This window comes from Mucor mucedo, assembly GCF_025094135.1.
Source record: "Mucor mucedo strain NRRL 3635 chromosome Unknown EV154scaffold_93, whole genome shotgun sequence".
In the NCBI taxonomy this organism is placed as follows: Eukaryota; Fungi; Mucoromycota; class Mucoromycetes; order Mucorales; family Mucoraceae; genus Mucor; species Mucor mucedo.
In genome coordinates this window covers 73,618-100,459 of record NW_026252377.1, presented here as the reverse complement: position 1 = coordinate 100,459, position 26,842 = coordinate 73,618, and the positions used below count along the sequence as shown (strand labels likewise).

Sequence of the window (26,842 nt, the reverse complement as noted above, 5' to 3'; positions counted from 1 at the left end):
AAACTTTGTCCCCAAATATTTCATCTAACAGAGGCTAATATTTCTTGTGTATCAAAATTACCTCTGGCCTTCATATATTGTTCTCATCATTTAGTTTGCAGTATCTTCATTTTTTTTAAATAAAGAATATCTCGAGTTGTCAAGTAGAGTTGATGGTCTAGGGTATTGAAGTATCAATACCTTCTCGCTCATGCGGTAGTTGGGCTAATTGGTGATGTTATAATTTGTCGCGCATTTACTATTTGAAGCCAAGACTAATGGGGAATGTCCTGACCAACAAACAATTTTTTCTGCTTCAATTTTTTTTTTATGTGATTCACCTATTTTTAGTGTGGCTGGATTTTGACCGCTACCTACAATTAGTGGAGAATTTCATGTTCGTCTTCCGAATTACTTGGTGATCTAGATGCTTTACTTAGATTATCACGGGTTACAATTTTTAAAAATGAGTCACTATCATTACTTGACAATAATTTGTTCGGCAACTTCAGCAATGTTACTATTGATTTCCATTGTAAATTCAGGCGGATTCTTTTTTCTGTTTGAATTTTCTGGGAAGCATTGTAGTCTTGGTTGTACTTTGTAATATCTCTTGAATGAATGGTGTCATAGTCCCGGAAAGAGATTGATTGGTAAAATGATATTATCGATGCTCAATCCGTTAAACATCACAAAGTCATTTCATTACATATATGCTGTCGTCCTGTGTGCTGACAAATCGCTTTAAGGTTGAATTGGCTGTAAATATACCTTGTTCTAAAGATTAAAAAATGTTATTCATCTAGATCACGTAGTGCAGATTATGTTGTCCAATGGTCTCGTGTGCACATCTGTATCAAACGTTTTATATATTTTTACGCATGAAGCAGCAATCCGAAGGACACCTTCATTTATCTTGTTTTTATTGTGTTTCTTGTCTTCTTTTTCAGTTATAACAACCATCATCAAAGGAAAAAAGAACCGCCATATTGGATATAAGAATTTGTAGCTTTCAGGGTGTAACCACGTTTTGAGTGATGGCGGTAATGTCTTGTAGACAATCTGCAACGTAATGACTTGATTAGATTTCCTTAGCAATAACGTAAACCAGTGATAAGCGTTCTCCTACTACTATAATTTAATGAAACACTCCACATAAAGTTTCATCCATTAATGAGAACTCGAGATTGGTAATATAGATAGGTGCATCTGATGACTAACCTAAAAAAGTTTCTTATGTTAATGTCATAATATATTCAGACACACATTTATATATATTGTCTTTCCTGTTGTCTGTCTTAGTAATGAATTAACTCTTTGAGATATAAGATGCATATGTTTTACCACGCAAGAATCTATGGACCGGTTTATACATAACGTCTTCCTTATGAGCCAGCTCACAATCACATATTCATTGCTTTTGTTTGTAACTATTTCCATTTGATTCGAATTTGGGTGGCATTTCGACAGTTTTTGTACCCTAAAATTTTTTGTTTAAAATCAGGTGGTAACTGATTTATTGTCCTTACTGTAAAAGCTTTATGAACAGTAAGTGTTTTGAATTGTCTTGTAGAAGTTCGTATAATTTCCAAACAGTAATATTTGATTTTGAAACCATCTCTCTTAATTCTGAGTACTTTGTGTTTATAATATTGTTGAATGGTCTGCGAAAGTATAGTACTATTATATTAATTCTCTTTCAAACTCTTCGATGACATTTCACACTTCTTCCAAACAACCGGAACATAGGCTGATGTTTGTTGATGTAGAACATTCTTTTAAGCTTTTCCACACCACTTAAAGAAACAGGGAGTATAAAAGGGAGAATAAAGCATAATTTTAAACGGGATAATTTTAAGGCGACAAGTAATTAATTTGAAAACTATAAAATATAGTTCAAGGATATATTTCGATAAATTTTAGGGGTATTTATATAAAAGCATCTACGACGTGTAACATAACACACTTGCTTTTTATAAAGTATATGTGTAACATAGGACCACCTGCTTAGTTAAAGATGACAATGGTAACCAGGTACCCTTTTGTCTTTTTTCATTTAAAGTTTCAAAACTCTCAGTTTTGTAAAATGTCAATTTTTGAATATTCAAGACAGCCGCAGATTTACTCTTTCCTTTTCTAAACTTACAAGTTATTATGTTTTTATTGTGTCTGCCGTGACTATAAAACCACATACACAATTATCTCTCAACAAGTATCGAAAATTCTAATTTTACATCTCTATTAAAAAAATGTTTCTTCATGTAATTCTCTGTAATTTGTTTGTATTTTCTGGGCAACGTTGATTCCCTTATAACATTGTGTTTCGGCATACGCTTACGTTTCTTAATAGAACGTTATGGTTCACTACCTGATGGTTATAATCATATCGATTAATGTGCCATTATCCGGAAAAAAAAAGATACTATATAATGATAAAACTCATCCCAAAAAAAAAAAATCTTGCAATTTGGTGTAAAAAACTACAACTTACAATATGACTCAGTCACGAAGTAAAATATTTTAGTTTGGATGAGATATCTAATCCTGAATTGTGTACATAAAGCTTCATTATTATATAAAATTTGGATGTTTAGTTATAGCCATAATATATCTAAGAGATATGCCCTATATTTAAATTAACACCATAATATTAAAGACTGACATTTGCATCAGTTATGCTTACTTTGTATACAACATGGATACAACTGGCGAGTCTGTATGCCTTACAAACAATGTGTACGGAGTTCTCGGAGTATATAGCATATCACAATTACGGTAAGTCAAAATGAAATTATACCGTGTACATGTTATACCAAATTTGTGTTATTTAGAATATACATCCATTGGATACATAATCTGGGTATAATTCCACAAATAAGGCAAATATTGGTTATCCGGCAAAAAGCAGTTGGTGCCACCTGAAAGTGATTCAATTTGTAAAAGGGATTTTGGGATCACGAAATGCGACACTCAGGCTCAATGTACATCGTTACATCAAAACATCACATTTGGAACACTTATTTCTATTTACATTATTTTATTGAAGTTATAATATTAAGTGCGTCTTTTCCATTGATATGAATTTTATTTTTTGGTTTTATAGACGGTCCTATTAAGCTATACATCAATAAAAATAGCATTTTTTTTCTTACAGAAAAACACGCGATGGTAAAAGTGGGATAAGAAAAAAATTTCCTTATTTGTTATAAAAGAAACATATTTGTAATGTATTACAATATGGTTCGTGTTCATCTCCGAACATCAAATATTCTCAGCAGATTAAATTATTCTAAATTTGGGGTTATTATAAATTAGGCTTAAAATTTAACTGCAAACAATTATTTTTATGTATCAATTTTTCAAAAAGATAGACATGTAATTAATTTTAAACCGGTTAGCATGCTACTCAAATTGCTATTTTAACTGAAGACACCTATAATATAAGGTATAGCTATTATCTTTGTTCGTTTGATGAAATGTATCTTGTGATTGTACCAAGAACTCTAATCTAAACTTTCTCAACAATGAAAAATTGCTTCTGTATTCAAAACGCTTATTCATCTTGTAATAATTTTATGAAGACTAGACATCTACAGGTTAAACTGTATATAAACAAGTTTATAGTTGGTAAACATTACGTGCATATGATCATTATTGCTGTTATAACACGTTCCCTTTCTTTGATTTAGGCGCGGTAAAACACAATTTCTGTAAGTTGCTAAGCATTAAGATTATCAGAATCACGCACAAAATTGAATTCTGTATTTAGGGTAACTCGTATTTATAAAAAAAATCCAAGAAACTATTTCACAATATTTTCTAAATAAGAGCACATCAATTGATGACCAAGGTCACAGTTTTTGATTGTCTACTTTTTTTTTTACTTAATCCAGTAAGGTCAATTTGATGATTGGACCTTCCTGTTGCCATACACTAATATTTTTTCTTTTTTATTCCCTCGCGACACAAACTAACATGGTATACCAAGCAAGTGGTCGATTAAGATGTATCAGCAGAGATAGTGGTATTACATAGAAACCAAATGTATTCGTAACACTAAACGTTCTTTGATAACGGGTTTTTTAATAACAAGTCAAGTGTCACACGGTGTCATTTGCTTAGTTCTTAATTGTATTAGTTCTTAATTGTAAGAAGCGCTCTGAATGTTTTTTATAGACGAAGAAGTTTTAAAACTTTAATGCCCACTTTTTTTTATATCATAAAAGGCAATGTATGTATACTATGTAAAATATTTCTTTGTTTAATATATATAACATATATTTAGGATTTATGACATCCGTGGAATGATGAATAAATGATTATTTTATTTCATGCGCCACAATATTCCGACCATCGAGCACCGATAAAAGTATTTTTCTGATTTTGCAAGACATCTCAATGATTGCAGCTTCAAGGCTGGGGTAAGGCTTTTTATCTCACTTGACTTACACAGCTGTTAGGTTGATATAGATTACTAGGCTATTGTCTATATGCATAAGTATATACATATAATGAGTACTCAATAAAATTTGAACATATTGTGTTTACATATACTTTTTTTTAAAAAATTCAATATAATTCAGTGTAATTTTCTCTTATTATTTACAGACGTTAAACATCTTAAAAGCACATGAATAGCAATGAAACACCAAGTGCCCTTACAGAAAGTCAACTAATCCAATAAAGGATTGTGATTTTTGTTGTTATTAATCCCCTTATTACGCGACTAATGTATAAACGTTTAAATTGTTTATTGGAGGAAGATAAATTTTTGGACGTGTTGAACACCACATAAATATATCTCGTGTTTGTATAATTACAATAGATTCCCAAAAAATTATATAAGCTTTTTATTACAAAATATTTATATGGATAAGAGAAGTTGATATTATTGCAAAATGTTTAGAGGAACGGAACTGAGAGTAATAGGATACATTATTCATAATAGTTATATACTAAACCCTATTTGTTGTTTATTGCATACTACTCTTTATACTCGGAAAATATAAATAGTATTCGAACAGAAGAGTGCTATCATAATGTATGGATGCATTGTAATATCATAAAATAAAATTGGCTTATTATTTTTTAAATATACCTGTAGTAAATAGGCTGAGAGGGTATAATTTTAGTTTGTACTAAGACAATCCCATATCAAAAAGCTAACACGGGGTGTCAAATCACAACATGTTTCTAAACAAACTTATTGGTTAATCATATCCTTTCTACCACATTTAATCATGACCTTAATTTTGGTGTTTAATGCATTGCTACTTTTTAAGAGGTGGGTCTTGCGTGACATAATTGATTTTGTCTCTTCTAAAAACGGAGTTTATTGTAATAAGGGACACGACGGCGTGATTAACGGGAAGAAATCACTCGTATCTGTTGTTAAAGACATATTTTGTACTACATATAAATAAAGTTTGTGTTCATGTTGTCCATAAAATCTTAATATCTCAGCAAATCAAAATAACTTGGTTGAAAAAATATAAAATCATTTCTGATTCCAAACACCACAATGTTAGTTTATCAAAGAGGTGAACATTCGACTAAATTATAGAGGTTTTGACTCAACTATATAATTTTTGCGGAAGTGAACATACAGGCAATTTTATTTGACGATTATCCTATTTTTATTTGATGTACTATTGTGACCAAGAAATATAACTTAGCGTTTATTGTAAAGTCAATTTTGGTTTATCATTATGGATTACAAGAGTTTACTTCTGTGTTCAAATTATTCATAAATTTTATACGAATTTCATTAAGGGCTAAATATATTTATAGATGTAATTGTATGTAAACAGTTTATAGTGGGTAAATATTAGATAAATTTAATCATTACCTCTGTTGTAACGCGTGTCTATTTTTTGCATAAAGATGCGGTAAAACCAGACGTCTGTAAATGATTGAACATCAAGATTTTCAGAAGCACACACAAAATTAAATTCTGTATTCAGGGCAACTTATATTTGTAAAAAATTCCCGGGAAGAAATTTTATAATGTTTCCTAAAGAAGACCATATCAATTAATGACCATGGTCACAGTTTTGACTTTATGGGTTATTTACTTCATTTAGTAAAATCAACATACTGATTAGAACTTCTTGTTACTAAAAAGTTTTTTCTTCCTCTTCTGGAACACAAACTTACAGAACACGCCATGCTGGTTGCATATTAGTAAATGTTGGTGGCGCTTAACATTATAGAGTAAAGTTGCCAAACGTATCTAAAAAATATTTATATATAAGGGATGCTGAATCTGACTTTTTTCCCTGTATTAACTAACTTTCTTTTATTACACTCTCTTGTTTTTATACTACTAATTTATCGTTTTTTTTATTTTTTTTATAAAAGAAATTATTCGAGTAAAAATGGCAGGAGACGAAGACATTAATAAAGAAGGCTACGTCTACTCTGAAAAGATTTCAAGCAAACATTCTAATGGCAGCATCGATGAAAAGTATGACCATGATAACAGATCACAATTGACAGACTCCAAGGATCGCAAGCTTGATGCTGAGCATCAGATACATGCATTTGGTGAAGGCGAGGAGGACTTGGATATGGCCATTATCAATGAAATTACTGTTACCGAGGATGATGTTAATATGAGATCCCTTACAGTAAGATCAATAGTCGTCGGTGTTGTAAGTAAATTTTCTCAGAAAGTAAATGAACGATTGCTAACTTCAAACTTGGTAATATCAGTGTCTTGCTGCTCTCAGTTCATCCGTTGCCCAACTCATGCAATTCAAGCCTGTTGGAAGTGGATTGTCTGATACATTCATGTTAATTCTTGCTTACGTTTGGTGTAAACTCTGGGAAAAATATCTTCCAAAAGGTGGTTGGTTAAATCCTGGTCCCTTAACTATTAAGGAGCACACTTGTATATTTATTTTAATTTCTTCGGCTAATACTTCTGCATATGGTACATACATTCTTTCTGCTCAAGCCCTTTTCTATGACAACTCTCCTTCTATTGCTGGTGGTATCTTTTTGTTGTTTGCCACCCAACTTGTTGGTTACGGTATTGCTGGTCAGCTCAGACCTTATCTTGTATATCCTGCAAACATTACATGGCCACTTTCTTTACCCACTGTATCACTAATCAAGACTTTCAATACTGACGCCGCTGAAGCTAAGTGGCGTACAAGATATTTTTTTATTGTATTTGGTGCTATTTTTGTTTATGAAATTATTCCGCAATACATCTTCCCCTTGTTGGGCGGTTTCTCTATTATTTGTCTTGCAAAGAACAACAACGTTTGGGTCCAAAATATCTTTGGTGGATTGAATCCTAACGAAGGTCTGGGTCTTTTATCATTAAGTTTTGATTGGACTTCTATTTCTGACTTGAATCCTCTTATTGTCCCTGGATGGGTCCAACTCAACATAATTGGTGGTTACGTTTTATTTTGTATTATTACTCCACTCGCGTATAGTTATAATGTTTGGAACGCTCAAAGCTTCCCTTTCCTCGACAATGGTATTTACCAGCTTTTCGATAACGGCACTGCTGTTATATATCCCCAAGCTTCCGTATTAAATCCTGACAATAGTTTGAATCAAACACTCTTTGCCGAAGTTGGAAATCCTAGTTTTGCTACCTCTAATGCCTTGTCTTATATATATATTAACCTTGGTGTTACGGCTACTATTACTCACGTTGCACTCTACCATGGTAAAGAAATTTGGACGACATTCCGTAATCTTCGAAAGAAGGTTTCTGGTAAAGATGAAGCTGAAATGGACATTCACATGAAGTTAATGCAAGCTTATCCCGAGGTAAAATAAGCATGATATAACTTACTTATTTTTACAAAAATTGACACTATTACTATCTGTTCCAAATAGGTTCCCAGTTGGTGGTACTATTCACTTTTTGTCGTTGGTATTGGACTCAATATTGGTGTTGGGTATGCTAACACTTCTGGACTACCATGGTGGGGTTTTCTCCTAGCTATTCTGCTTTCCACAGTTCTTTCTCTGCCCTTAAACATGATTCTAGCTATTACTGGTAGTAATTTTGGTTTAAATGTAGTTGCCGAAATGATCTGCGGTTTTATTTTACCTGGTTACCCTATTGCTAATATCTATTTCAAAACTCTCGGTTTCAACACTATGAGTCAAGCTGGTTATATGGCACAAGATCTGAAGATCAGTCATTATCTCAAGGTTCCACCCAAGATGACTTTCCTTCATCAGATAATTGGCACTGTAGTTGGTTGTATCTTCAATTATATTGTTAATGAATCTATTGTTAGAAATAAACGTGAAGTTCTTCTTGACCCCATTGGAAACCGTTTCTGGAATGGTAACAAACCCCGTACCATTAACTCTGCTGCGATTACTTGGGGTGCCATTGGTCCTATGGCTATGTTTGGTCCTGGTACTCAATACTATATTTTCCTTTGGGCTTTTATTATTGGATTTTTCCTCCCTGTTCCTTGCTGGCTATTGTATAAGAAATTCCCTAAGGCTGGCTTCCAATATGTCAGTATTCCCATGATACTGATTGGTCTTGCAAGTTTTTTGCCTGGCGGCAGTTCTTCTTTTATAACTGTCGCTGTTATTCTCGTTTTTGTCTCTCAATTCTATGTAAAGAAACGTTATAGTGAATGGTATGCTAAGTACAATTACCTATTATCTGCTGCTTTGGGAGCCGGATCATCTTTAATGGCATTCTTTGTCTCTGTGGTCTTCTATGGTGCTGCCAGTGGTAAAGTCTACAATTTCCCTGATTGGTGGGGTAATGATAACGAATCTATTTACATGGATCAATGCTGCAAAAACTGCGAGTAGTCGAATCCGGGACATGCTATTGTTTTCAGTTTTAATTTCAAAGCATAGCATATGTTATCATACTATCAATTCTATGTTTCTATTATTAAATGTCTGTACCACTTTTCAAATAAAGGAGTTGTGTGTATTTAAACATCAATTACTTTATTTGCCGTGTATTCAAATAAGTGAGACGGGCGTCTATAAAGGTTGGAATTAGTCGTCATAGCACAGTATAAAGAAGGCTTTGAGGGAAAAATGTCAATAGTCATGATAAGGGTGCTGCCCTTTTAAAAATTCCTGTAATTGATTTTCAAAGCATGAGAATTATATTAGCAGCCTTTTTTACGATGAGAAAATGTCAGTGTTGAAAAAGTATAAACAATAACTATTTTACCACCCGTTGTCCTAAAATACTATATTATTGGGACTCTGATGGAAACATTTAAGTCTGCAATGGCTCTTTATCAATCAGATATCCATAGACTCTCACGAAAAAAAAAGTAATGAAAGCCAGACGTGATATGAAACATAAGATGCATTGGCCGGGTCTAAAAATATAGTTTATTTTTGGATAACGGAGAAAATACATAAGACCCAATTGTAAAAATAGATGGGGTGGGGGTTGGTGTTAGTGTCCCTGTTCTAAAAAAGCCTTATTTGTGGGGATTGGTGGCAATTCAATAAATACAACTGTAGCTTTTGACATGCCAGTCTCACCAAGTTACAAAATTATCTATTGACAGATCCCAATTTTTTATAATTAAACTTTTGCTTGGGGTACCTACAGTATAGTGTAAGGAATGATTTTACAAGCTGCCTTTTTCAAGGTTCACGTAGACTTCACATCAATGCATTAATACATATTGAACTCACTTAACACTCAACATCTTGTACAATTTTGAGGTCATGTATGTGTACCAGTATTAGCTTCGTCTTGATACCGTGAAGCTTCCTTGATTGCATAACTAGTCAAGGATATTATTTAAAACGTATCCATTTGTTGGAAAATGGTAACAAAAAAATTAATTGTTCAATGTCAGAAAACCTTTTTAACCACTAGATATTTCAAAAGAATGCCTTCCTATGTAACCGATGCCAACCTTACGAGTTATGAATTAGCGTTTTGTGGAGCCATGGCCGGTGTATTTTCGCGGTATTATTCTAAGAGAGACAGAAAAATACAGTAAAAATATTAATGTACATGCAAAAAAGGGTTGTGATTGCACCATTAGATGTTGTAAAGATTAGAATGCAATTACAAACGCACCGAACGCATTTTGGATTTCGAACAGCCGAAAATTCAGATATTCAATACTCGAACATCCGACAGGCTTTAAAAAGGATAGTGAGAGAAGAAGGGATCAGGGGCTTGTACAAGGGAAATATGCCAGCCGAATATCTTTATTTATCTTACAGTGCAGTTGAGTTCTGGGCGTATAAAGAACTGGAGCAAAAAGTTGAGACAATCGATGTAAATAACAAGGTACCGCATACGGTCAAGACATTTGGTTCTGGCATGATTGCAGGTTGTATAGCAACTGCAGCAACCTATCCGTTTGATTTATTGAGAACAAGATTCGCTGTGAATAAAGGTCCTCAAATGGTTAGTACATATTATTATTTTTAAATTGCAAAGCTAATATTTTATATGTGCGAAAAAAAAGTACAACACAAGTGTTACACAAGCAATGGTGGATATCTACCACAAGGAAGGGCCAAGAGGATTCTATAGAGGCCTATGGCCTGCTATGATTCAAATTATGCCGTATATGGGACTTCTATTTTCCAGTTATGATGTATTTGCCAAGAGTTTCAAAAAGTTAAGAGTAAGAGAATTACAAAAAAGCAGTGTAATGTGGAATTAAGAAAATAATAATAGGATGACAATGTGTTAAGCAAAGGTTATAAGCCAACCCATGACATGCTGAGTGGGGCGATGTCTGGATTTTTCAGTAAAATGGCAGTTTACCCGTTTGATTTAGTTCGAAAACGGTTACAAATGGAAGGGTCTTATCGGGCTGAGTCGAATCAATCTTGGCTAAGTTGTTTAATGAGTATAATGAAGCGAGAAGGTGTTAGGAGTCTGTACAAAGGACTAGCACCTTCTTTACTCAAGGTGGCACCTGCAAATGCAGTCACTTTTATGGTATTTGAAGAGACTAAAGACCTTCTGATATTGTTCAAAGAAGTAAAATAATAATAGGTATCACAAAAAAATTTATTTAATTTTTTTATTTTCATACACGCACGTTTTTATTTTTTTTCACCTTCTTTCTTTTTTCCTTTTTTTTTTTTTTTTTTTTTTTTTATTATTATTATTATTTTCAACTCCATTTTTGTGACAAAAAGTCAATGTAAGTTACCAGATGAGTGTTTGATGGTACAGAAGGACTTAATCTCAATCTAGTTTTTCTCAACATTATCTCTCTCGGGGTGGAAAGAACAAGGTTATTCCCAGGCACACTTTGAAACACACAAATAAAAATAATAAATCCCTAAATACACACAAAAGAAGATGACTGTAAGTGATTATTCAAAAGCAAAATTATCATATTAAACATCCCACCTAGATTTCTGAGTTGGAGGCTAAGATTGAACATAGTCGTACTATGCGAGACAAGTTCATCCAAATGAGACCTTTATTGAAAGATAGAAATGTTATATCCGACTGTGAAACTCAAATAAAAGAATATCAAAAATACATTGATTACTTTACTGAAGAACTACACAGGCTGGAAGCAAAACAACAAGATAATGCTTCTGATTCAGGCTCTGAAAGTAAACAAAGTCCAATCATCCAACATCAACTAAATTCACCATCCGATCATCCACCCAGATCTAGTTCCATGGCGACCACTGCAACCACTTTGGTTCCTTCTCAAATTAAAGATGACAAGAAAAAGTACTCCAACCTGGGTAAGATAACATATGCACACTTTTTTTTTTATGGTTTATGTTTACTCACACTAAATTTAGATCTCTTGATGTCCGAAACTCCTTATAATAAACCCAAGGTTTCGCTTAAACTGCATGAACTTGAATATAAGCTTGACGTCGAAAAAACCGTCTTAAAAGGTATCAGAGGCATGGTCGATGTTTTAGAACGCACTCCTTCTACAGATCGTAAAAGTAGACAAGACGTCCAAGATAAAATGTTAGAGAGTACGGAAAAGCTTGGTTTATTGAATTCTGCACTCAGAAAATACAAAAGTTTATACATTGGCGAAGGTGGTGATGAAGACGACTATGGTAAGTATTTGTATTACCCATATAAAAAAACACGCATCTAATGCACACATCACCAAAGAACTCGAGACACCTCCTTCTGCTCGTTTACCACCTGGGTTCCGTCGACCTGTTACGGGTAAGCTTCAATTGGAGATTTTGGAAGCCATGGAATTAGCACATGCTCCCACACGTATGATTCGTACTCCTGCTACCGTGGTTTTGGTCAAAATCGATAACCAAGTCGTATTCCGCTCCCGACCTGCGCGTAATGATAAATGGAATGAATTATGTGAGACACACGTCAATAAGGCTTCCGAGATTGAAATCAGTGTTTATGATCAATCAACCGAAAAATCTCTGCCCATTGGTTTCTTTTGGTTAAAAATTACGGATATCACCGAGGGTCTTCGTAAGCGTAAGGTCCCTAATTGGATGTTGGCTGAAGAAGCACAAAAACGCCGTCACGATGAGGATGGCAATTCCATCGTCGATAGAGAAGATAGTAGTGCATCTCTTCATCCTATCCCTCCTGTTCAAATCACTCAAACAGAGGGTGGTATTGAGGCCTGGTTCGATGTCGAACCAGTCGGAAAATTGGCCCTCAGATTAAACTTTGTACGTGCCGATGGTAACCGTAGACCCATGGATAAATTAGGTCGTGCTGGTGCTGTCCGTCAACGCCGTGAAGAAGTTGTCGAAGTCAATGGTCATCAGTTCTTGGAAAAGCGATTCTACAATGTCATGAAGTGTGCGCTTTGTCAAGAATTCTTTGTCAACAGTGGTTATCAGTGTGAGGACTGTGAATACACCTGTCACAAGAAATGCTCCAGCAAGGTTGTTACTAAATGTATCGCTAACTCCACAGAGACTGTAAGTATTTATATTTGTGTCTGCACTCAAAAAAAGAGATAAAAAGAAAGAAGCTAACTTTATCTGTTCAGGACTCGGATGAAGATAAACTCAATCACAAGATTCCTCATCGTTTCGAACCCATTACCAATATTGGTGCTAATTGGTGTTGCCATTGTGGTTATATGTTACCTTTGGGATCCCGTGGTTCCAAAAAATGCTCAGGTAAAAAGAAACACATATATCATACTAGTAAATAAGGCCACTCATGTCTTTACGTAGAATGTTCTGTCACTGCTCATACGCGATGTGAGCAATATGTGCCTGATTTCTGTGGTTTGAGTATGGAGATGGCAAATCAGATGCTTGCCGAAATTAAGGCCGCAGCCAAGCGCAAAACTTTGGAGACAAAGACACCTGGCGGTAGTAGTCGTATTTCTAAGCAGGACAAGGTGGAGATGATGGCACAGGATGGACCCCTTCCCGCTATACCTCAACCAGCGGAAGATGAACTCAGTTCCCAACTTTCATCTGTCACCTTGGCTCCCCAAAAGAGTCCTGTTGTTGTGCCTCAAACACCTCCCGCCATGTATAACACTAATCCTATGAATACTCCTACTAATACCAATACCTATTATTCCCCATCTCAAAATCCAATGGCTATGCCTCAGCCTCCCAGAATTTATCCTCAACAACAGCAGCAACAAAGACCCCCTCCTCCTAGTCTACCTACTCACTCTCAACCAAATCCCTATGGATATAATAACGGACCTCCTCCTGCTGTTGACCCTAGATACCAACAACATCAACAACAACAACAGATGTACTATCAACAACAACAACAACAACAACAACAACAACAACAGCAAAGGCCTCCTGTGTCTTATAGCCCTTACCAATCTCAACCTCAACATCCTCAAATGATGGGTAGACCTCAACCTAATCCTAACTATAACCCTGTTTATCAACAACAACAACAAATGGCTCAGGTAAGACAAAAAACACAAACAAATGTAACCCTTTTATTAAAAGAAAAACACTACCGTAATACAGGGATATGGTGGTGCTGGTAATATGACACCTCCTGCACCATTGCAAAAGCAACCAAGTATGATGCAATCCAAGCGTAAGGTTGTGTTGGACAACTTTAGTTTCTTAGCTGTATTGGGTAAAGGTAATTTTGGTAAGGTCATGTTGGCTGAAGAAAAGTTCGACAAGAAACTTTATGCCATCAAGATGTTGAAAAAACGATTCATTATTGATAATGATGAAATCGAAAGGTAAAAATACAGTTAATGTTTTTTTTCTTTTTTTACTTACATGAACGTGATTAGTCTCCGCTCTGAAAAACGTGTGTTCCAAGCAGCGAACCGTGAACGTCACCCTTTCTTGATCAACTTGCATTCCACTTTTCAAACGGAGACACGTGTTTATTTCGTGATGGAATATGTTAATGGTGGAGATTTAATGTGGCATATTCAACGTGGCCAATTCTCTGAAAGAAGAGCAAAGTTCTATGCATGTGAAGTGCTTTTAGCACTCGAATACTTCCATAGCCAAAACATTATTTATCGTGATTTGAAATTAGATAACATCATGTTGAGTTTAGACGGTCATATTAAGATGGCAGATTATGGTTTGTGTAAGGAGAATATGGGTTATGGAAAGACGACTGGCACTTTCTGTGGTACACCTGAATTCATGGCACCCGAGATTTTGCGTGAACAAAACTATGGTCGTGGCGTTGATTGGTGGGCTTATGGTGTTTTGATCTATGAGATGTTGCTTGGTCAATCTCCCTTCCGTGGTGAGGATGAAGATGAAATCTTTGATGCTATTTTAGAAGATGATATTCTTTATCCTATCAACATGTCTAGTGATTCCATCTCCATTTGCCAACAGTTATTACAACGTGAGCCTTCTCAAAGATTGGGTTCTGGTCCTGATGATGCTGTATCTATCAAACGCCATCCCTTCTTCCGTGGTGTGAACTGGGATGACATGTTGGCTAAGCGTGTTCCCCCTCCTTTCTATCCTACCATCAATGGTCGTTTAGATACATCAAACTTTGATGAAGAATTCACCAATGAAACTCCTGCGTTGACCCCTATCGATTCCAACTTGAATCGTGTCGAGCAACAAGAGTTCCAAGCTTTCTCATACGTTGCTGACTGGGTTACTGGTCCTGTCAACTAAAAAAACTGATTTTTTTTAAATCATCCCCCCCCCCTCACCCATATACATACAACATTTTTCTTCAAAATAAAAAAATATTTTTTATAAATTATTTATAGGTTCGGAGTAAGATCGCTTGATCCATTCATTTTCAAATCGAAATATCACCCATGTCCAACGTCGTGCTATTTCGGCCAGATCAACACAAAAGGGGTGTATGTGGTGTAAGTGCGACCCGAATTTTAATAGTCGAATGCTCGCATTAATTCCAACCGCCAAAACATAACTCCATGGCTCTGAAAAATGTAAATCTTTTCTTATACACACACGGTCTGTTCCCACTTGAATTATACCCCAGTCCATCACAATGTCCCATACAAACGCAAAAACGTTGCTAAACATAGCAGAAAAAAGCCTATACAATACAAAATTTAACTTCTTTAAAGTGCGTATACTTTAGTTTGCTTTTACCATAACCGCCAAAGTAGATCTCCATAAGGGTCGGGGTTATGATTGTCTAGTTTTGTGCAATGTGCTAAAAAAATCACTGGAATGGCCGAAATGTACTTGAACGCATTTACTAATTGTCGCTTGTTATTGGACGAAGAGCCATGATAGAGACTTAAACATTGTTTTAGTCGAATCAAGTAAGGCAAGCTAGTTTACTCTTGTCAGTTCAGAAACAAAAAACACAGTGAAAGGAGCTACCTTGTAACCAAGGGTACAAAACACGAATACGATATGGCCATGTTTTCTGTGAGTTTTACGAATATTCCAGTCAAAATACCAGAGAAGCTGATCAAGATATCTGCCACAAGTATATCTGAAAAATGGACTTTTTGCAACTTGAAAATTAATCTATAGATACAACTATTTTTTTTTTTTTTTACTTGTTAGCAATAGCATATTTTCGTGTCAAGTTTAAACAAAGCACTAAACTTTAGTAATTGACTTGGTTCTTTTCTGCACGGACCAAATATGATTAAAACTGCAGCTAGTAGATAGCAACATGCAACAGGGTTAAAATGATGCAACTCGCTGGTTCGTGTATACATGGTATGTTCCAGCATGTAGATGTAAGTAGATGTGAGTAGTGATAAAGATGCTGCTATATATATAAGAGGCTGTATATTACAGTGGGATACGTAGAGCAATGAAAGGACATCAATGTGTTGCCAACGTAAGATCGACAAGACAACAACCCAGCCCCACATGCCAAAACAAACTGAAACTAAGGGCTGATAAGATTCAGGCACCGCCGAACCTTCATTTCCCAAATACATTTATTAAAGCAGAAAAGAGAAAGATAATGAAGTAAGAATGAAAAGTGGGCTATTTAACCGCTCTGTAGAGCATTCTTGGCTTTATTTGTATTTTAATTAAACCTGTTTTTCTAATTCATTTTATCGCCTTTTGTGACCAATTCTTTCTCTAAATTATTAAACTTTTTTTGTCGGCCCGATAATGTCTGACAGCTGTTTAGAAAATCATCACTAAACGATTTTTCAATTTTCTACACGGAAACTGAAAGAACAGCATTTATATAGTAAACACATTTACAGAATGTCAATCTGATAAATACTTATTTGTTTGTCATATTTTACTTTCTTTGCAAGTAGGGACGGCTGACTAACGAAATACATAAAAATACAATCGAGGATGACCACTTCACACATGAAGCTAATGCCCATACCAATTTGAAACTTCACACAAAAATATAAAGCCAAAATAAAAATAACGCCTGCACCTTGGCATGTTAGAACCAGCCAGTATCTCTTGACGAGAACTTGCCATTTTATTTAAACCCTGTGTCATTTAATTTTCTAGCTGATGTTGTCTTTCCTTGCAATGAAAAGCTTTTAATAAGATAACAAGCGTATATTTGAACAAAATTAACTTAAATAGAAAAATTCGGTAGCAAGCTAATTTGTATACATTGATTTAACAAAATCAAACTTTTATTAATACACAATTCAGGTTAGTGAGATTTGAAGCCATTTATTAATAGAGATAGAGAAAGACGATTAAATTATAAAGATATTAAATAAATACGTAAAATTATATAAGTAAGTGTAGTGGGTTTTCATGATTTACAAATCACAGTTTTTGCAGCACTGATCCATGTAGATAGACTCATTGTCATTACCCCACCAGTTGGGGAAATTATAAACTTTACCACTGGCAGCACCATAGAAAACTAAAGAGACAAAGAAGGCCATCAAGGATGTTCCCGAATCCAAAGCAGCAGACATCAAATAATTGTGCTTGGCATACCATTTGCTGTGACGACGCTTCACGTAGTATTGAGAAACGAATATAGTGATGATACTAACAGTAATAAAACTACTACTACCACCAGGCATAAATCCTGCAAGACCAATTAATACCATGGGAGTGTTTACATAGTGGAAACCGGCCTTAGGAAACTTCTTATGCAATAACCAGAAGGGAACGGGCAAGAATAATCCGATAATAAAGGCCCAAAGGAAAATATAGTATTGTGTACCAGGACCAAACATGGCCATAGGACCAATAGCACCCCAAGTAATAGCAGCAGAGTTAATAGAATGAGGCTTGTTTCCATTCCAGAACCGGTTACCAACTGGGCTAAGAAGAATTTCACGTTCGTTTTTAACAACAGATTCATTAACAATATAATTGAAAAGACAGCCAATCACAGTGCCAACTATTTGGTGAAGGAAAGTCATCTTGGGAGGGACCTTGAGGTAATGACTAATCTTCATATCCTGAACCATTAAGCCAGCTTGATTCATGGTATTAAAACCAAGAGTTTTGAAGTACATATTAGCAATAGGGTAACCAGGTAAAATAAAACCGCAGACCATTTCAGCGAATACATTTAAACCGAAACTGTTACCAGTAATAGCCTGAATCATGTTTAAGGGAAGTGAAAGAACAGTAGAGATTACGATGGCCAAGATAAAACCCCACCATGGTAGTTGAGAGCCATTGGCATATCCAATACCAATATTGAGCCCGATACCAACGAAATAGACCAAATAGAACCACCAATTAGGAACCTAGTTAAATAGTTATAAATAATTTGTGATCAGAAGTCAGGCTACAGTTTTAAAATTATTTTATGCTTATTTTACCTCGGGATAGGCTTGCATCAACTTCATGTGAATATCAACTTCACCACCACCAAGAACTTTTTTTCTGAGATTACGAAATATTGTCCAAATATCTTTGCCGTGGTAAAGCGCAACATGTGTTATAGTGGCTGTCACACCAAGATTGATATAAATATACGACAAACCGTTAGAAATACTGAAGCTAGGGTTGCCAACTGCTTCGAAAAGAGTTTGATTTAAACTATTGTCGGGATTTAATACGGCCGTTTGAGGATATATGATAGAAGTACCGTTGTCGAAACGCTGGAAGATACTGTTAGAGAGGAAAGGGAAACTTTGAGCATTCCAGACATTATAATGATACGCAAGTGGTGTTATAATCCAGAATAAAAATAAACCACCAATTACATTCAATTGAACCCAGAAGGGGACGACAAGAGGATTCATTTCAGAGATAAAAGACCAATCAAAACTTAATGATAGAACTCCCATACCTTCGTTAGGAGTCAATCCACCAAAGACGCGTTGAACCCAGACATTGTTATTCTTTGCGAGACAAATAATAGAAATACCACCCAACATAGGGAAGATGTACTGAGGAATTATTTCGTATACAAAGATAGAACCAAATACAATGAAGAAGAATCTTGTGCGCCACTTAGCCTCGTCAGCGTCCGTGTTTAAAGTCTTAATCAATGAAACAGTGGGTAAAGAAAGAGGCCATGTCATGTTTGCTGGATACACAAGATAAGGTCTGAGTTGACCGGCAATACCATAACCAACAATTTGTGTGGCAAGCAACAGAAATATACCACCAGCAACAGAAGGGGAGTTTTCGTAAAAAAGGGCTTGTGCAGAAAGAATGTAGGTACCATAAGCAGAAGTATTAGCCGAAGCGACCAAGATATAGATACAAGTGTGCTCCTTAATAGTGAAAGGACCAGGATTTAACCAGCCACCTTGAGGTAAGTATTTAGCCCAAAGAGTGCACAAGACATAACCAACAATTAACATAAATGTACTGGACAACCCTATACCACCTGGCTTGAAGAACATGAGTTGTTGAACCGAAGCACTAAGAGCAGCAAGACACTAATATTATCAAGTTTAAAGTAAGTCATTTATTTAATTGTAAAAACAGTTTTACTTACACAACCAATAAGCATTGCTCTCAATGTAAGAACTTTCATATTAACATCGTCTTCTGTTAATGCAATTTCATTGATGACAGCCATATCAAAGTCTTCTTGGTCTTCACCAAATGTGTTAAGCTGATGCTCAGGATCAAGTTTGCGATCCTTGGAGTCTGTCAATTGGGATATGGTATCTTGAACATCCTTTTCCTTCAAGCTATCAATAGATCCAGTAGTCAGAATTTTTTCGGAGTAGACATATTCTCCTCCTTCAGTATCTTTGTCTCCTGCCATTTTATTTTTTTAACAAAAAAAAAAACCAATAGACTGGTAGTATAAAAGTATAAGAGTGTAATAAAGGAAACTGAGTTGATGCAGAAAAAAAAAATCAGAGAAAAAGAAGATCCCGTATCCTTTATATACGAAGGATTTTTTTTTTTTTTTTTTTTTTGGTTTTTCAATAGATTTGGTAATTTTACCTCTATAGTGGTATGCGCCACTGATGTTTTCTAATCTACAACTAGCATGGCGTGTTCTGCAACTCTGTGTTCCAAGAGGATTTTAAAAAGGATTAGTTATTGGTAACAAGAAGGTCCAATCAACAAACGGGCTTATTGCCAAATCAAGTAAATAAATCATAAAGTCAAAACTGTGATCATGGTCATCAATAAATGTGCTCTTGTTAAGGAAATATTATAAATTTCTTTTCGGGATTTTTATATCAATATAATCAACCTTGAATACAGAATGAAATCTTGTGTGTGCTTCTGATAATCTTAATAACTAGTGGCCCACGGAAATCTTGTTTTGCTACACCAAATAAAATGAAAAGACGCGCGATGAAACACCAATAGCGATAAATTTTTTTGCTAGAACTCACCAACTAGAAAAACTTTTGGATACAACTAAATAGATGCTGCTATTACTCTTAAAAGAAAGCAATTACAAGATAAATAAGACGAATAAATACTTTGAAAACAGAAGTAATTTTTTATTACTGGGAATGACGATTGTACATAAAATTCGAAATCAAATTTCTTGGACACAGTCATCAAGAGACATCTTGTTGTAAATGGACAATAAGAAATCGGTTTTCGAATTTTTAGCAAGACAAGCTTTATAATTACTCCAAATTTGGGACAATTTTAATCTGCTGGGAAGATTTGATGGTTCGGAAATGAACACAAGCCATATTGTCAGGTATTGCAAAATGTGTCTTTTATGACGAATAAGGATATTTATCTATCTCCCACTTTTTCCATTGTGGGCGTTTTTAACTATGAAAACATTACTGTTTTTATTGATTCATATCTGAATTAATACGATCATCTCCAAACCTACAGATAAATTATAATTCTCCAATAAGGATTCACCCATTATCATAGAATTAATGAGACATTGTAAATAGATATGCTATATTTTACATTCTAACGATCTAAGCTAAGAATAAATGTCGTATTTTGTGATCTCAAAGTGCCTTTTTAAAAAAACTGAAATAAATATTCAGGTGGCACCAAGCTGATTTTTGTCGGATAGCACATATTCGCCTTATTAGTAGAATTATACCTAATTTGTATTTTTACCGCATGTGGCTTTACTGATATCTAAGCACGCCTATTACGATTAATTTTTTATGTCGCAGAGCTCTTATATTGTAATGTGAGTCGTTTTTTTTTTTTCGTCTGATAAAAACATTGTACTGCTGAGCCATTTACTTATCTAAAAATGATTGACTGAGTCAAATATATTCTTTTCTTGAATCTAAATGCAGCATTTTTATGATTTTTATCCGGAGAACGATCTAAGAGCAGTAAAAAAGAGGCCTTCTACGCATTTTTTTTTTTTTTTTTGATTTTCGTGTATTCGGATAGATGATAAAAAGCTTAACTCCGTGAACTCCTTATTGCTGCACCACAGCAACTATGATTGCTCGTAAGACATTTATTGACACCCATATTATACTTGATGTACAGATGAAACATAATCAGGTCAATAAGGGTTATTGACATTCTTTCAGTTTATTTTGATATGCAATTTTAGTTGTTGAAAAGACAGTATAGCATTAAAAGCCCCCCTTCCCCTTCCTATGTTTTAAAATAATGCACGTTTACTCTTTGGGATATGTGTCTACATAATGCATCATACATCAGATGATTATGTATCACTTTTAACAATTAAGTGCATATAAGAAAATAACTGTGTTTTTTTCAAGAGAGCCAGAACGAAGTTTTGAATTCAAAATGCAAATTAATAATGGGGGTCATCACACTATAATTTCATAGTTTTCAATAAAAAATAAAGGCCAAAGTGTGCTTCTCTTTCGAGTTGATTTTTTCAGTTCTACGTATGTTGATGCACCTTTAAGAACCTTAGACTATTTAAAATTTAAGGTTTACCGTTTTTTTTGCCAACAGATACAATGGTACCCGACGGTAAAGTTTTAAGCCTTTCTTTTTGTTTATTCTCAACAGTAGTATGTAGCAGACTCAGTATCAACTGACGACAAAGATTGAAGGTGTTATTTTTATACATGGTATAATTTGAATTAGGGTAAACTTTTTAAAAAAAAATGGGTTACTCCCCTTAAACGGCTGATCCCGCTTTTTTAAGGCAATTCTGACGAGGTATGGTAGTAAATTTTACATTAGACAGTATTTATGTAACCTACGTACGTAAATCTTAGATTGGACCTGGGAACACACATTAAAGACCTCCTTATATAACAAAAATATGTAGTCGTCACATCCTCCATGTATCACAAAAACCAGGATGCAACTATAATTGTGTTAAAATAACGAGCTTATATATACATTCCTCTCCTAGTCGTGTTTAATGTATATTATGTGAAGATATTTGAAATTAGTTATTAAAAGCTAGTTACGCTTGTCTAATAACTACGTGATGCTGTACATGTCACTCAGCTATTTATCTGAGATTACAAGAGTGACAGAGCTACTTCAAATAAACACTCACCAAGCATTATGAAGCTCTAAAGATCACGTAGACGTAAAAATGAACTACTGAATAGAAAGAAAATTCATCACACAGATAGACATAAATTTTGGATATATGGGGATAATTTATTTAACGAAGCTCTACTAAGTAAAAGATAATATACCCCCAAATTCTGACTAGAATTTTAGGCTCTTTAATAACTGATATGTTATAACATTTGTGTGATTGAGGCTATAGACTTAAGACTCTCTAAATCCATTCCTCAATTGGCGGAAGTCCAATTTTGACGGGTTTTAAGATTAAACATCAAAACGAGTTTGTTCCTTTTTAATTTTTATTTTACCACCATGTTGCTAATTTCTAGAAGAGCATTCTCTACATGCAGAACATTACTTCATGAAAACCCCTTGGTAATTTAATACACACACACACACACAAAGAGGAGAGAAGAAAAAAGAACTGTAGAACTCACCCCGCCATTTCATTTTTTTTATTATTATTATATGTTTGACAGGGCTTGCCTCGACATAAAGCAGCACCCACTATGCCACGAGCACAACGTGGATTACCTCAAAAGATGCCTATCAAGGGCGTGAAACAAGTAGTTTGTGTCGCTTCTGGAAAGGGAGGTGTTGGTAAATCCACCACTGCTGGTAAAGTACAAAAAAAGATTATTTGATACCCATGTTTATCTCATTAAAAACGGTCTATTTTTTTATATTGTAGTCAATATTGCATTAGCAGCTGCCGGCATGAAGATGAAGGTGGGTATTTTAGATGCAGACATCTTTGGACCGTCCATCCCCAAATTGATGAATTTAAAAGGCGAACCAGAACTGACCGAGACAGGCGATCGTCTGATCCCTTTAACCAATTACGGTGTCAAATGTATGTCCATGGGCTTTTTAGTGGATAAGGATGCTCCCGTAGTGTGGCGAGGATTGATGGTTATGAAGGCCTTACAACAATTATTACATCAAGTGGATTGGGGACATTTGGATTTATTGGTGATTGATATGCCTCCTGGTACAGGTGATGTTCAATTAACCATCAGTCAACAAGTGGTTGTCGATGGTGCTGTGATTATCTCTACCCCTCAGGATATTGCATTGATTGATGCTGTGAAAGGAACCAACATGTTTAAAAAAGTGAACGTCCCCGTAAGTTTATATATATATATATATATATATCCTTTTTATGAAAAATCATTTCAAAGTGCTGACACATTATAAACAATTAGATTTTGGGTTTGGTGCAAAACATGTCATTGTTTATTTGTCCCAACTGTAACCATGAATCGCATATTTTCGGTCACGACGGTGCGGCTCGTATGGCGACTGATTACAATGTCCCTTTATTGGGTGAAGTCCCTCTCCATGCGGATATCTGTAAATTATCAGATTCTGGTAAACCCATTGTGATTTCGCAACCAGATAGTCCCTTTGCTGCTCATTATCGTTCCATTACTCAGAATATGCTTGCACGATTATCTGCGAAACAAGAATAATTATAATAATAAAGATATAAGATAAAAGGGGGAGAGGGAGTTGTGAACTAATAATTTATTTTCAAGTACGCATAAAATAAACATTGTTCATGTGTGAATGAAAAAAAAAAGGTTGTTGTTTCTCTTCTCTCTCTTTTCTCTCCAATTTTATTTTGTGTTTTTTGTAATTAATATAAAAAAATTGATCTAAATTCCAATTGGGTTGTTGTAATTGTTGTCTGAAAAAATCTTTTTACTCGGAAACATACTTGTGCTCGATATCCTTCCATTGCTTCTACAAGTTTTCGAATAAATAATGTTTCATGTCAGTCATTGCCTTCTCTATTAAAAAACAGGTTTAAAAAAAAAACTTACGCCCTTGTTGAAGCTGTCCCAGAGCTTGTCAGCAGTGGAATCAAAAGCAACTTCAAAGGCAATGGCACCAGTAAAGATGCTGGCAACAAAAACAGAGTTCTTCTTGAAGAAGGTGTTATAAATGGTACGGGTTAAACCAGAAGCAGGAACAGCAGGCATATTTAGAGTGGGGAGATTATGGAAGAATATATAAAATAAAAAAAAAAATCTGAACCTTTTTTTTTTTATTTTATTTCAAGAAACCCTGGCCTTGCCCCTCTCCCCGTGCGGTGCGCGAGGCGAGTGTGACGTAGCCTTTATCGGGGTTTCAAACATATGTGGATCATTTATGGGCCCATTTATGCGCGCAGGCACAAACAAACAGTAATAAGATGTTAAGTTACTATTGGGTTTTTTTTTATTGGTTTTATAAATGAATAAAAAAGTTGTTTATGTGTTTGTGTATGTGATATGGGAACTGTATTAAGGGTATTCAGTATTCCCATAATAGGGTAAAAAAAATATAATAATAAATGCATGTATTCCGAGTCCTTTTCTTTATGCGCAATCGGGTCCATGAGTATGGTCATTGTCGAAGAAGTCATCTCCGAGGAAGTCATTATCATTATCATTACTACCACTACCACAACCACCAGAGCTACCACAACCACTGTTGCCACCGTGATGTCCACCACCGTGATGTCCACCACCGTTACCACCGTTGCCACCATGATGACCACCACCGTTACCACCATGATGACCACCACCGTTGCCACCATGATGTCCACCACCACCGCAACCGGAACCACCACATCCACCATTGTGGCTATCACCACCGGTGAGAACATCAACATCAGCGTTATTCAAGTTATCCGACACGTTCAGATTGTTCAAGATATTACTAGCGGTATTGTCTAATTGAATATTATTACCACTGACATTGGCTAAAGAACCACTACCACCGCCAACACCACCGCCAACACCAGTAACGGCACCTGTAACAGTATCAACAGGAAGACCACCGTTGGTAAGGCCGCCGGTAAGATCGCCTACAGGAAGACCATCTGTAATACCACCTCCACCACCGCCGCCACAAGAACCACAGCCGCGAGCAGCAAGAGCTACCTCTTCAGAGTGTAATGGACGAGCAGAAACGGAGACCAACATGGTGGCAATCAAACCGAGGGAAACAAATTTCAATTGCATTTTATATATATATATCTAAAATATGAGTGTCAATAAAGATGTAATTGATTGAGAATAAGAGTAGTTACCTCTGCTTTATTGGGAGTGATGTTAATTGAGAAAAAAAAAAGAAGATGAGAGAAATTTGGTTGGTTATATAGGTCCATGGACAAAATAAAGGGGTGCTGTATGTGAGTCTCCGTATGGAAGGATTGTCTAGAATGGATAGGGGTTCTATAAACATGGGGTATATATTCTAAACGACAGTATCCATGGGGAGGAGAGTGTGTATTCAAGGGCTAGATGGTAATTATATCGTATTGTTGGGATCTATTATGCACTGTATATGTAGCAAAGAACAGAATCGATAGTAAATCAAAGGCATATGATTACCAATAAAAAAAAAGGCTTTTAGTGAAGCGGGATGGAACTGGATCATGGAAAGCCCCCTCCTTTTGTTTTTTTTTGAGATGAGCATACAACTAGTTTCTATAGAACATGTTGTAAATAAAGAGAGACATTGGCTATATTTAGCTTCATCCGTTGTACATGTTATTTACTCCTTGCCACTTGTATGCAGATCATCTTTTTTTTTTTCGACAAAAGAACACAACATTTTTCTAACCCCCCTTTTTTTGTGTGTGTTTGAGCAAAAAGAGACCTTTGAGACAAATAGACACCCTGCTTTTTTTTCAAACAGAAACATCTCTCGTGAGAGGAAATTCCAATGTGGAACAAATTAGAGGGCAAATAACTAATAACTAATATAAAACAAGTTTTTTTTTTGTGTGCGGCTATTCTTAACCATCGATTACATACATGACTGAGAGACTACATGTAAATGCAAGCATTAATCGAATTTTAATAAATATCTTTTTTTTTTAAGTCTAATGCAATGTATCGTGGGCGTCATTTCAAAAAGATATATTACTTCCCCACATAAAGACACTAAAAGAAAAAGACGCGCCAAATGAGTAATAGTTGATTTTCAGAAAGATTCGATATCTTTCATAAGCCCTGATCTGCCCTAAAAGGATCAAGAAGAGAGCGACAACCCTTTGTATGCACAGATGATCATTTACAACAAGTAAGATCTGCGTTTTGTTATGAAATTCTTTTTTTTTTTTGTAGAGGATAAACACTAGACTCAACAATGGACTTCTGAGTACGACTGTAAAAGAAATGGTAAGGACATCAAGCGTCGTTTAGGAAAAAAAAAGGGGTTTTTTTTTTGCACAAGGGACTTGATTTATGCAAAAGAAGTTGTTTCTGTGACCTTTCTTTCTCCCACACACACACACAAATTTTTCTTACTTTTTTTAATCTCTCTTTTTCTCTCTCGCTTCTAATGTTTCATTACACGAGTAAAAGCAATCCCAAGTTGTCTCAATGGCCTTTACAGCCTGAAAAGAATAATAAACCAAGCACAGAAAGTGATCCCAAGAAAGTTGATGACAAACCCCATGAGCCCAAAGACGATGACTTAATAAAAAAATAATTTCCTTTTCAAAGGTAAATCTCCTTTTTAAGTAAACAAAAAAAAATTATCTCCTCTCCAAAATAATTCGTGTTCTTGCTTTTTTTACTCTTTTTTATTCCCTTGTTTTCCTCTA

The 26,842-nt window shown here is 35.2% G+C and overlaps 8 protein-coding genes across 8 annotated transcripts; 4 read left to right on the top strand and 4 right to left on the bottom strand.

The window, feature by feature from the left end:
- Positions 1-6,334: 6,334 nt before the first annotated feature.
- EV154DRAFT_519014 (OPT family small oligopeptide transporter) lies at positions 6,335-8,787 on the top strand (the record flags this gene model as incomplete). Its single annotated transcript, XM_051602691.1, has 3 exons — positions 6,335-6,632; positions 6,694-7,770; positions 7,840-8,787. The coding sequence occupies exons 1-3, from the start codon at positions 6,357-6,359 to the stop codon at positions 8,785-8,787; spliced, it is 2,301 nt and encodes a 766-aa protein (XP_051454445.1). The 5' UTR covers positions 6,335-6,356.
- Positions 8,788-9,842: 1,055 nt separating this feature from the next.
- EV154DRAFT_539501 (mitochondrial carrier domain-containing protein) lies at positions 9,843-10,966 on the top strand (the record flags this gene model as incomplete). Its single annotated transcript, XM_051604347.1, has 4 exons — positions 9,843-9,922; positions 9,982-10,372; positions 10,434-10,595; positions 10,649-10,966. 4 exons carry the CDS (start codon positions 9,843-9,845, stop codon positions 10,964-10,966), a joined length of 951 nt encoding a protein of 316 aa, XP_051454444.1.
- An 83-nt stretch (positions 10,967-11,049) lies between these two features.
- On the top strand, positions 11,050-15,133 carry EV154DRAFT_323749 (uncharacterized protein). The gene is made up of 9 exons (XM_051594961.1): positions 11,050-11,123; positions 11,177-11,290; positions 11,340-11,685; positions 11,746-12,018; positions 12,077-12,867; positions 12,939-13,071; positions 13,129-13,835; positions 13,900-14,126; positions 14,181-15,133. Exons 2-9 carry the CDS (start codon positions 11,285-11,287, stop codon positions 15,040-15,042), a joined length of 3,345 nt encoding a protein of 1,114 aa, XP_051454443.1. The 5' UTR covers positions 11,050-11,123; positions 11,177-11,284; the 3' UTR covers positions 15,043-15,133.
- EV154DRAFT_594720 (EXS family-domain-containing protein) lies at positions 15,124-16,570 on the bottom strand (the record flags this gene model as incomplete). The annotated part of the gene is made up of 4 exons (XM_051606979.1): positions 15,974-16,570; positions 15,688-15,866; positions 15,493-15,611; positions 15,124-15,436 (listed from the first exon to the last, which is right to left on the bottom strand). The coding sequence occupies exons 1-4, from the start codon at positions 16,302-16,304 to the stop codon at positions 15,124-15,126; spliced, it is 942 nt and encodes a 313-aa protein (XP_051454442.1). The 5' UTR covers positions 16,305-16,570.
- Positions 16,571-17,001: 431 nt separating this feature from the next.
- EV154DRAFT_448552 (OPT family small oligopeptide transporter) lies at positions 17,002-19,546 on the bottom strand. The gene is made up of 4 exons (XM_051597161.1): positions 19,488-19,546; positions 19,268-19,459; positions 18,138-19,208; positions 17,002-18,062 (listed from the first exon to the last, which is right to left on the bottom strand). Exons 2-4 carry the CDS (start codon positions 19,349-19,351, stop codon positions 17,112-17,114), a joined length of 2,106 nt encoding a protein of 701 aa, XP_051454441.1. The 5' UTR covers positions 19,352-19,459; positions 19,488-19,546; the 3' UTR covers positions 17,002-17,111.
- A 2,994-nt stretch (positions 19,547-22,540) lies between these two features.
- On the top strand, positions 22,541-23,711 carry EV154DRAFT_554175 (nucleotide binding protein; the record flags this gene model as incomplete). Its single annotated transcript, XM_051605170.1, has 4 exons — positions 22,541-22,614; positions 22,719-22,857; positions 22,931-23,364; positions 23,445-23,711. Exons 1-4 carry the CDS (start codon positions 22,552-22,554, stop codon positions 23,709-23,711), a joined length of 903 nt encoding a protein of 300 aa, XP_051454440.1. The 5' UTR covers positions 22,541-22,551.
- EV154DRAFT_518993 (cytochrome b-c1 complex subunit 9) lies at positions 23,711-24,254 on the bottom strand. The gene is made up of 2 exons (XM_051602690.1): positions 24,066-24,254; positions 23,711-23,985 (listed from the first exon to the last, which is right to left on the bottom strand). The coding sequence occupies exons 1-2, from the start codon at positions 24,222-24,224 to the stop codon at positions 23,944-23,946; spliced, it is 201 nt and encodes a 66-aa protein (XP_051454439.1). The 5' UTR covers positions 24,225-24,254; the 3' UTR covers positions 23,711-23,943.
- Positions 24,255-24,433: 179 nt separating this feature from the next.
- On the bottom strand, positions 24,434-25,373 carry EV154DRAFT_605144 (uncharacterized protein). Its single transcript, XM_051607453.1, has 2 exons — positions 25,319-25,373; positions 24,434-25,265 (listed from the first exon to the last, which is right to left on the bottom strand). The coding sequence occupies exon 2, from the start codon at positions 25,248-25,250 to the stop codon at positions 24,603-24,605; it is 648 nt and encodes a 215-aa protein (XP_051454438.1). The 5' UTR covers positions 25,251-25,265; positions 25,319-25,373; the 3' UTR covers positions 24,434-24,602.
- Between the last annotated feature and the right edge of the window lie 1,469 nt (positions 25,374-26,842).